This window comes from Podarcis pityusensis, assembly GCF_964106645.2.
Source record: "Podarcis pityusensis genome assembly, chromosome: Z".
Lineage (NCBI taxonomy): Eukaryota > Metazoa > Chordata > Lepidosauria > Squamata > Lacertidae > Podarcis > Podarcis pityusensis.
Window position 1 is genome coordinate 42,151,223 of NC_138044.1, and position 11,685 is coordinate 42,162,907.

At 44.4% G+C, this 11,685-nt stretch overlaps 1 protein-coding gene across 3 annotated transcripts in view; it reads right to left on the minus strand.

Moving 5' to 3' along the window:
- Positions 1-11,251, minus strand: part of MTM1 (myotubularin 1) — a 44,990-nt gene extending 33,739 nt beyond the window's left edge. For 2 of the 3 annotated variants that reach the window (XM_080991126.1, XM_080991125.1), the window contains exon 1: positions 11,028-11,251. In XM_080991126.1, coding sequence (XP_080847252.1) covers positions 11,028-11,213 — 186 coding nt within the window. In that variant the 5' untranslated portion in view covers positions 11,214-11,251. The remainder of the gene's footprint in view (positions 1-11,027) is intronic. The other variant, XM_080991127.1, reaches the window with a different exon arrangement.
- Positions 11,252-11,685: the final 434 nt, after the last annotated feature.

The following is an 11,685-nucleotide window of genomic DNA, read 5'->3' on the forward strand; positions in this document are numbered from 1 at the left end:
GTCGAAAGGAACCTGAAGCCTGGAGAGCGAGAGTGGTCAGTGCACACCGACCCCTCTCGCTCTCCAGGCTTCCAAGGTAGCCGCCTGAACGCACCTTAAACGGCACCTTGTTTTAGAGCGGGAAAACAAGAGGGGGAAAGTTCTTCCCCTCTCTGCGCAGAGCCTCCTGCCGCTTCGCTGAAGGGGCGCTGGGCAGAGAGGGGGAGAATTTTTTTTTCTTGTTCTCCCCCCTCTAAAACAAAGTGCGTCCTATTGTCCGGTGCGTCCTATGGTGCGAAAAATACGGTAACTAGAGCATGCACCACTCTGGCAAGACAGTCCACGGGCAGGTAGGGTCTCAGCCTGCATACCAGAAGGAGCTGGTAGACAGCTGCCCTGGATACTGAATTGAACTGCACCTCCATAGACAGCTGCAAGTCCAAAATGACTCCCAGGCTGCGCACCTGGTCCTTCAGGGGCACAGTTACCCCATTCAGGACTAGGGAGTCCTCTACACCCACCTACTCCCTGTCCCCCAAGAACAGTACTTTTATCTTGTCAGGATTCAACCTCAATCCATTAGCCGCCATCCATCCTCCAACCACATCCAGGCACTCAAACAGGACCTTCACTGCCTTCACTGGTTCCAATTTAAAAGAGGTAGAGCTGGGTATTATCCACATATTGATGGGCACCCAGCCCAAACTCCCTGATGATCTCTCCCAGAGGCTGCATGTAGATGTTAAAAAGCATGGGGGAGAGGACAGAAGCCTGAGGCACCCCACAAGTGAGTTCACAGGGGTTTGAACACTCATCCCCCACCACCACTAGTGGTTATCGAAAACGCTCCAGAGATGTAACAACACTAACAGTAGTTAACTTACAAACCACTGTCACATTAAAACAATTATTTAACACTTGCAATGTGACATCACAGGAAACCCAACTATACCTGTTAAGGTATCACCACAGTAAGATAGCACTTTTATCCTGCAGATGGGGTACCAAGGCTGAAAGACAGTGGTTTGCTTAAGGCGGTCTTCCTTAACCTGGAGCCTTCCAGATGTTTTGGACTACAATCCCCATTATCTCTGACCATTGGGATTTGGACTCCTACATACATGAAAGGCACCATGCTGCAGAACACTGGCTTAAGATGTGAGCGCATGGGGCAGACAATATTTGAACAAGAGCTACTTAGCTCATAGCTCAAGTTTCTTAGCCACTAGGCGACACTTTGCTCTCAAAGATTCTGAATGCAATCCTACACCCACCTACCTCGGATGGAAGCAAGCATTATTTGAAGAAAGAAAGGGTGGGGGAGCAGGTCTTTTGAGGCTGCATGTCAAGTTACTGAACATTACTCTCTCTTATTGTTTTATTTTGTACCACTTGCAACTTGGTAATCTGCGGTCAATTTATTGTTATTATTGTAACTGCTTGCTTAATTGTTTTCATATCTGGCACTGTTCTATCTTATGTTAGGCATTCCGACAGCCCTTTTTGGTCTAAAGATGTGGGCTGCAACTGATAATACATATCTAAAATTAAACTTCTGAAGCTAAGACTACAATGCTTCAGTGGGTAGTATTTCTGCTTAAACACAGTACCTGCCCAGCAGAATAATATTTCCAAATAGCACCCTGGGAGTTTTGCCATCTTAAAAGGGGAAATTCAATATAGATGTTGCATTGTAAAAACACCCACTTTTTCTTCTCATAGAACCGATTATATGAGCTGTTTCTGGAAAGCTGCCAAAGAAAGACTGCAGCAGAACCTGAAACGGTGCTCTATCCAGAGTCTTAAAATAGCAGAAACTATCCAATTATTAAGCAGCAGTCATTGCCATGCCAGAGTTCGTTTCTATTGTTTTAACCCGGTTTCCTGGAGCTGTGCATCCCTGTCTTTAGATCATCACTACTTGGGACTTCAGGAATCCCCAGAATATATATCCTTCAGCAGAAACTGCTTGCATTTCAAATAATGTACTTTATAAACTATTCATGAAAAGATAGCTATTTACTACTACTCAGAATGTTTTTTTCCTGAAACCCAAGGCTAGTAATATACCTCAAAATCTAGCTGCCAACATTTCTTAGATGCCATTTAATAAAATGTGATACTCATGGGAAGATCCAGCTGCAGCAACGAAGCTCAAGACCTCTGTTAATTTCTTACTCATGCAGATTTGTAGCTTGCTACCTTCAGGCAAACATTTCCACACCGACTTGCATATCACACAACACAAACATGCATCTGCTCTGGAACCCCTGTGCATTGCAGAATATTGGAGCACATTTTCTAACCAAGGGTGCACAGCCAATTCTCATGGCAGATACCCCAGAGTCCAGGTCCACTTGGCTCAACACTGCCATGCATGGACTTCATATGCAGCTTAGAAGAGGTCCAATGCTTCCCTGAAGCTGATCATTGCATGAGAAAGAGGGAGCAGAAAGCAACATGTCTCTGAAATCAGCCCCATGAAAGCTCCCAGGAGTCCCCAGGACACACAGTGAATACCTCAAACAGGCCACTGGGCAAAAAGACAAGGATTCCAAATAGGACCAAAGAGAGGGTTGGCCATATCTACAGCATGCATTTCAAGCCCATTTATACCACTTTAACAGTTATGACTTACCCTAAAGAATTCTGGAATTTGTACTTTACTCCTCACAGAGCTACAATTCACAGCACCCTTACCAAACTGAAGTTTCCAGGAATTGTAGGGTGAAGCCATGTGCTTCAGATGTGTGGTGTGGATATGACCAGTGACCAAAACCCCGTGCAGGAGACAGCAGGCAGAAGATAAGAGTCATAAAGAAAACAACGTTAAGGGATAAAGCCCTGCATCGCTTTGGAATTCTGGAACGAGATGTGGATCCTGAACAAAATCCAAAGTTTTCTGGAATACAAAACACCCCTGCAGGCAAATGAAATTTGTACTGCTACCAATGTGTACACTGGAACCTCTTTGTTTGTTTGGCAATGACAAGTCGTCCCCCCCCCCCCTGAATTTGTGCCCATCTTTTTAGGATGACGATGCAGTAATGCCTCTGAAAAAACATTTACTTTGGGACTGTGACCCAGGAGCTAAATGACCCGAGGTATTATATCAATCTGTATATTTACTCAGCCGGGAATAGTTCCAACCCCACAAGCCTCCGCATGATTCCTACCAAACTTCTTGTGGAGAAAATTATATCAGTGCATGAGCTAGAGATGCCAAGGAGCCTGAGGCAGGTAGACAGATGCTTCTTCTTTTAGCTTCCGTCATGTGTGGCCGTCCCTTTAGGAACCGGTGCTCTTGAGAGCAGCTTGTTCAGCTGTAGATATGTCATGTTTTGGACAATTCAGAAGCATTGTAGCCACGTATTTTAATAATTCTCCAATTTTTGCTAGCTTATTTTATCTCCATTCATGCCCCTTGGATGTTCCCTATATAGTGAAGTTGAAATGAAACTTGATAGTAAAAAAAAGGGCAGTGGAGGAGAGTGCAAAGGCAAATGCAAAAGCAGCCACTTTCTCACTCTCCAAATTTTTGCTCTCCTACAACTAGCCTGTTTCAGAGGGATGAAGGGTATCATCAGCATATTTCAGAGTGGCTACAGAGCCTCAATGTTCTGGAAGACCTGCTCAGACCTGCTGGTAATGTTAGGCTGGCTGAGAAAATATGGCTGCCCCGGAACAACCTAGCTCAAAGGCTTATTCTTTCTTTCAAACCTAAATGCCTTAAAAACAAATGTGGGGTTGTCCAGTAGCCCAGTTTCAGGCCAGAAACTCTCTGAACTAAAAGGCTACACTGTAGTTCTCAACACCCACTACCAACAGTTTGGGGGCACAGCAGACATTTTCTGCAATCCAACGTTTGCTTCCAACCATCTGTTAGGAATCATTGACATCAGTAACTTCCACCAGTAATGAATAAGTACTTGCTTTTAAAAAGTATTTTTAGTCCTTATAAACAGGCAAAGGCTTCTTTCAAGGTGCAATGTTAATACATTTCTTCAATCTAAAAAAAACCCCAAATACTACAGTCAACATTTGTCTGTCTATAATAGAGCCTATATTGGCATAGAGCAGGCAGGGAGCAGTCATTTATTATAACTGAGTTATGGGAAGAAGGTAGAAAGATGACGTTACTGCCTTCTTTTTAAGATGGCCTTCACCTAGACAAGAGTGAAGAGACCCTTACCTCTGTAGACTCAAACCCAAGGCTTTCCTGTAATTTGGACCTGCCTGCAAACTGGATGCTATTTATTGAAAATACACTGGGGGGGGGGGTGTTTGAGGGGGGAATCAGCCCGGAGCCTCTCTCAATAAGCCAACAGAAAAATTAAAAGTGATTGAGAAAAACTTCTCATACATCTAATTCAGCTATTGCTTGAAACAGTTTCACACAGAGAGAAAAGGGAATGTCCTGTCAAGCCTTAGAACCAAATCCTAAAATCAATTTTACAAAAATAGTTCCATTTCAAGCAACAGTTGAATCATAACAATTTGCAAGGCCTTTCACAATTTTGGAAGGCAGTACTAAGCTGCCTCAGGAAAACATATATAAAATGAAATTTAAAAATGAGTAAAATAATAGCACACCCCAAAAGATTGCTTTAGAACAACTCCCCTTAACTGCTATTAATTTTCTGAATTTCCTCCTAGAACACTACTACATTTTAATCCAGTCAAAACATTACAGAGTATCCAGTTCGTTTACGAAGAAACAACTTTCTAGAGCTAAAAATAGGCCAAAAGAAACTGAAGCTAGAATCCAAATTCACACAACTATGTTGTGTAAACTATTTCAGTACAAGGACTTAAGAGATTTTTCTTGTGTTGCCTATTTTGCAGATTCCAGCAATATTAATAAAAAGGAACTTCCTGTGTGAGAGTCTCTGCCTCACATAAATGCACACGCTCTCAAATAGATCAAGAAACTTCAAAACTCTGGCATCCAAATGGCAAGTAAAGTTGCATGGTCTCATAGGGAGACAAACGCATGCAGGAGTATACAAGACAACTACATATTCACACATGCATGAAAGTACTGTAACTTCTAATACAGATTCCATATAAAAAACAATAGTAACTGCAACCATCTCTATAACTCAGTGGAAGGTAACACTATGGGGCAGCTTAAAAAAACAACAACCCAAAACCAACCAACTCCTGAAGTTTTTTTGGCTTGCTATCACGACACCGTTAAGAGTTGTGGCACTAATAAACAAAGCTGTTATAATGCAGCACCTGCAACAAGTCATCATAATTGCGGTCAGTTTCTTATTTCCAACAGTGGGCTAGATCACCTGCTTGCCCACTATAACTTTCCTGCTTCAAAGGAGCACCCCATCACAAGTGATGCTATACAACGGGGGGTGGGGGAGCTTTTTCTGCTCAAGGGCCACATTTCCTTATGGGCAACAACCTTCCAGGTGCCACCTGCCAGTAGAAGAGGAGCCAAAGGCAAATGAGGCTTGAGCAATAGGTGCAACTCTTACCTTTGTACAGCAGGCAACATTCCAGCCTCTACAAAAGCCAAAGTTTTCTACACACATGAACACACAGGCACACCTCTCTCCATTCCAGCCAGGCAAAAGCATCTAAAGAGTGTACAGAACAGGGACAGTGAAGAGTGTGGCTTGGGGAGTAGGAATGCTCTGGAAAGAGCCCCAAGGGCCAAACAAACAGCCTTGAAGGGCCACATTTGACTCCTGGACCAGAGGTCTGCATGTAATTACTGCAGGTTCTCCCAGTTCCTTACTGGAGGAGGAAGAACTGTGCCTACTGAGTTCCTGAATGGATGCTACAGGGGAGGAGGAGGGTCACAGAGCCTCTGCAGGCCTGTGAACCAGCCAAGACCAAAGGACTAAAGAGCCTAAAGAAGCAGACTTTAAATTTTTAAACTTTGATTGCCTCCTTCTTGCCTATAAAGTACCATTCCTATAATATATGACTGAGAACATATGGAACTGGGCAGAGGCCCTACTCGGTACTGGTGCCCACCCTGTGGAACGCTCTCTCACCAGATGTAAAGGAAATGAGTAACTATATAACTATATAACCTTTAGAAGACATCTGAAGGCAGCCCTGTATAGGGAAGTTTTTTAATGTTTAATGTGTTATTATGTTTTTATATACAGTGGTACCTCGGGTTACATACACTTCAGGTTACAGACTCCACTAACCCAGAAATAATACCTCGGGATGAGAACAGAAATCATGCTCTGGCGGCACAGCGACAGCAGGAGGCCCCATTAGCTAAAGTGTTGCTTCAGGCTAAGAACAGTTTCAGGTTAAGAACGGACCACCGGAACGAATTAAGTGCTTAACCGAGATACCACTGTATGCTGGAAGCCTCCCCGAGTGGCTGGGGCAACCCAGTCAAATGTGGAGGTACAAATAATAAATTATTATTACAATTAATAAATTATTATTATTACTATATTCTCCAACTGATGTAAGGGTAGCCAACATGGTGACGTCAAGATTTTGTTGGACCTAAACTTCCATCAGCCCAAGCCAGCACAGTGAAGGATCAGAGATGATTGCAATTGCAGGACAGCAAAATTTGGGGGGCTTCACACTTCATTTCTCTGCACCAATGACATGAGACTCATTTCAGCATTCATTTCATGAGAATGCCAAGTAGCCTAAAGATCACAGTTGGACACAACCTGAAGCAAACATGTAAACCAGCGAGCAAAGCTTAAATGCAAGATATATTTGCAAGATCATGATTCAGTTTGGTAGCTGGGAATTAGATTATGGCTATGAAATCAACACCTATTATTTGATATATCTCCATTCAGGGATAAAAGAACATATGAAACAATACATGAGTCAGGGAAAGAATTATGTAGACAACGCAGCCCAATAAAGAAGACGCCCCAAACGTAGAATGCTACAATATTCCTCAATGCTCAAAATTCAGAATACAATGCGTTCAGAAATCACCTGGCATTACATTACAATATTTCCCCAACAAGAGGCTGAACCTCTGCTGAACCTAAGCAGGAAAGCCACCATACTGTGAGAAGAACTTACGCATAGCATGCTAAGAAAGAAAAGGCAAAGCTCCTGCACAAATTCTTATTTGAATCCATCTAAAATAGGGCCAAAGTGAGGCCTTCTAAAAGCTTGTGGGAGGAAAACAATAGGAGAGATGAAGGAGTGGCAAAACACATGCTTTGTTCATGTTCAGCCCTTGGCATCTCCAGATAAAGGGTCTGGTGACAGGTGATGGGAAAGACTAGAAACCCTGAAGAGTCATTGCCAGTCAGAGTGGACAACACTGGGATAGATCAGAAAATCCTAGAATTGTAAAGTTGGAAGTTGGTCAGGAATCTAAACCAAAGTATCAGGACAGATGGCCACCCAACCTCTGCTTAAAACCTCCAAGGAAGGAGAATCCACCACCTTCCATTCCACAGCCAAACAGCTCTTACCACCAGAAAAGTCTTCCTAATATTTAGTTAGAATCTCCTTTCATGTAACTTGAAGCCACTGGTTCGAGTGCTACACTCTGGAGCAGGAGAAAACAAGCTTGCTCTATCCTCCATGTGACAGCCCTTCAGATATTTGAAGATGGTTATAGTATCTCCTCTGTCTCCTATTTTCCAGGCTAAACATACCCAGGTTCCTCAACTGCTCCTCAAAAAGCTTGGTTTCCAGACCCTTGACCATCTTGGTTGCCCTCCCCTGAACACGTTCCAGCTTGTCAACATCCTTCTTAAATTGTAAAACCCACCAAAAAAATAAAAAATAAATTGTAGCACCCAGAACTAGACAAAGTACTCCAGGTTGGGTCTGACCAAGGCAGAATAGTGTGGAAGTATTACTTCCCTTGATCAGGACACTATACCTCTGGTGATGAATAGGATTAGCTTTTTTTTGCTGCTGCATCACACAGATGGGTAGGTAGTCTAACCTGCTCAAGGGCAGCTTCCTATGTTCCCAGGAGGTGAACGTCCCCTAGCAGAGGAAACAGTGAGAGTGGGAGAAAGAAAAGAAGATAATCCCATCATAGGTTGAGACTGAAAGGGAAAATAACTAAGGAACTACTATTTAATACAAGGGACATCACAGAGATATAAAACTACAGGGGTGTAGCTACTGTAGAAACCTTAGGGGTATGAAGAAATGAAACTTAGGAGAAAATCTTAATTAGAGGAACTGCAAAAAAAAAAATTAAGTGGTAAGTCAAACCGCTATATTGATGTAGAAGTGAAAACAATATGCCGTATTTTTCGTTCTACAGGACGCACATTTCCCCCTCCAAAAATTAAGGGGAAATGTAGAGAAGGAAGGAGTTACTTGGAGATTGCAGAGTTTTGAGAAATTAAAGGAGAAAGTGCAAAATTGGTTACATTATGCTCAGATTAGAGAGGTCTTTAAGCTAGACAAGAAAATAGGTTTCCAGGTGGAAAAATCGAAATTAGAAACTGAACTGTTAGAACCAAAAACTAAGATACTTTCAAAAATGTATAACTTGTTGTTGAAATGGAACACGCAGGATGAAACTGTCAAATCAGCTATGATAAAATGGGCACAGGATATTGGGTACAACATTATGTTTGCTGACTGGGAAAAGTTATGGACCACCGGGGTGAAGTTCACGGCATGTAATGCCTTGAAAGAAAATATTATGAAAATGATATACAGGTGGTACATGACCCCAGTCAAGCTGGCAAAAATATATCATCTGCCTGATAATAAATGTTGGAAATGTAAGGAAACTGAAGGAACATTCTTTCACCTCTGGTGGACGTGCCCAAGGATTAAGGCCTTCTGGGAAGTGATTTACAATGAGTTAAAAAAGGTATTTAAATATACCTTCCTTAAGAAACCAGAGGCCTTTCTTCTGGGCATCGTGGGCCAAGGGGTGTTAAAGAAAGATCAAACTTTTTTTATGTACGCAACAACAGCAGCAAGAATACTCATCGCAAAGTATTGGAAGCCCCAAGATTTACCCACACTGGAAGAATGGCAGATGCAACTGATAGAATACATGGAGCTGGCGGAAATGACCGGCAGGATTCGAGACCTGGGAGAAGAGATGGTGGAAGAGGACTGGAAAAAATTTAAGGACTATCTACAAAAACACTATAAGTTGTATGAATGTTAGGAGAATGCACGATTGAATGAAATATGGCTCCAGTAATCTTATTGTAAGACATATGAAAATAAATGAAAAGGATGTAATTTGGAGTAACACTATTGGAGATTTATATAATAAGAATGGAAATAAGGTAACAAATTGCTGCATGTAATGATAAGATTGAGAACGCAGGGAAGGGAGATGTGAGGAAGTCTGAAGATTATGAAACTATGATTGGTGAACAACATTTACTTTAATCTGTATCTTTTGTTCTTTCCTATTTTTTCTTTTTTTATGTTAATTCTATTTTATATTCTTGTATGTTATATGGTGATGGTAATTTGTATGTTTGGTGTTTCTTAAAAAAAAAAAATTTTCAATAAATATCTTATAAAAAAACAAAAAACAAAAATTAAGGGGAAATGTGTGTGCGTCCTATAGAGCGAATGCAGGCTGCGCCGCTAAGCCCAAAGCCAGAACAGAAAGACGGAGCACTGCGGAGCGCTCCGTCTCGCTGCTCTAGCTTGGGGACGGCTGCGCGCACAGCCTCTCCAGGGCAGCGGGGTGCCTTCACCCTGCTGTCCCGCAGAAGCTAGCAAGGCTGTTCCCAAGCCAGAACAGCGAGACGGAGGGCTCCGTCCCGCTGCTCTAGCTTGGGGACGGCTGCGCGCAAACCTGTGCAGGGCAGCGGGGCGCTGTGCTCCAAAGGCTTCAGGGATCTTTGAGGCTGGCGGTGGGGGAAAGCAGCGCTCCCCCCCACCGCCAGCCCCACAAGCTCTGGTGAATGTACCTTGAACGCACCTTGTTTTAGAGGGGGAGAACAAGAGAAAAAAAATTCCCTGTTCTCCCCCTCCTATGATCCGGTGCGTCCTATGGTCCGGTGCGTCCAATGGAGCGAAAAACACGGTAATTAGAAGGAGCTCTCATTTAGTGGGGGAATACTATATATAGAGAATATTCATCCATGCGGTATGCAAGGACATATGGAAAAATGTGTGTAAAGGGAGAGGCGAACATATTAAGATGTTAAAGCACACAGAACACACATGGGGGAACCTGCTGAGTGTGTGTGTCCATGAAAGCAGGCAGGTGTGGGATGGGTACTTGTGTTTGAAAAAGAAGGTGGGACTGGAGTGGGATGAAGGGGAAAATTCCTTAAATGGAACAAGAGCAGACCTTTAACTGGCAGCTGTATAAATGCATTGGGGGAACCTGAAGACAACCAACAGCACAGGCTAGGAAGCAGCAGGTCTCAACGGGCACCACCGCATTCCCAAGCCTGACTTACGGCCAGTAGCATAAAGATGGAGTAGGGCCCCGAGGCAGCCCAGGGGGGCTACTACTATACCTGCGTTTCCCAACCTGTGGGTTGTCACCTGCAAATGGCCCACAGAATCCTGCACAAGTGGGCTGCGGGCTCCACAAATTCCCTTTGCATTGGTGCCCCAACCGAGGGACGGTTTCAGAGGAGGCAAATCTGTGCCAAAGTGGTGGCGGCCACAAAAAAAAAAGAACTCTGGAGTTCCCCAAAACTCACAACAATACACCATGCCAAGTAAACCTGAACGAAGAAGGTTGGGGACCACAGGGGGGAGCTGGGGAGGCCTCTCTCCATATACATATACATATACATATACATATACATATACATACACATATACATACACATATACATATACAGTACAGTATGTTTGTGTGTGTGGAGCCACAAGTCCCCTCCCCTCGCATGAGGAAAGCTAGCACTTGCCCACGCACCCTGATGTGCCGCTTTCTGCTTGCGGGGGAGGGCGCGCTTCTGTTGCCGTTTCAAGGCGATTTAAATCTGTATTCCCTTCGCCCCCCCCCCGCCCTCCACGAGCTGCAGCCTGAGGTGGAGCAGTCGTCACCCACTCAAACCCGTCAGCCCACCGCCGCCGGCCCCCCCCCCGCGCGGGCAAGGCAGGCCTCAACCGCCCACCTTCCAAGGAAGGGGGAAAGGGCTGCCCTGAGGCTCACCGAGCTGTAGCGGCCTCGTCGTCTCCGTCGCCAGCGTCCCGCGCCCTCCTCCTCCCAGCCCCCGCTTTTTGTTTCCCCCCTTTGGGTCACGTGACAACAGCTGACAGGAAACGTCCGCCCTCTTTCGGGGTCGGAGCGAGCGAGGCATAGTTTATACGGGCAAGAGGGAAAGGAGCGGAGGGTGCCGGGAGCTGTAGTCCGAGGGGACTAACGCCCTGACGTCACGCGCCCCTCGCTCTCTCACCGCCCGCCCGCCCTCCCCCTCCCGGTGCTTGTCGGGAGATGTAGGCTCTTTATAAACCAAAATCTGCACTCTGCCGTAACTCCGCTTCAGAGCAGAAACTGGTGGCTGCGACTTTTCAAGGGGCGATTCTGGACCCTGGGCTAAAATGATTTGTTTTGTTTAAGGAAACGGAACCTTGAGAGCTGGAATGGGCTCCCTGAGGGTCATCCAGTCTAACCCTCGAGCAATGCAGGAATCTCGTTAGGAGGACGCTGCTAATGCGCCAGCAGCTTTATCGATGCTGCAGCATCTGGTGGTACCACAGCAATATTACACAATGAATTAATTTCAACCTCTTTAAGCGGCTGACAAAAAAAAAAAAATTAAAAATATCCAT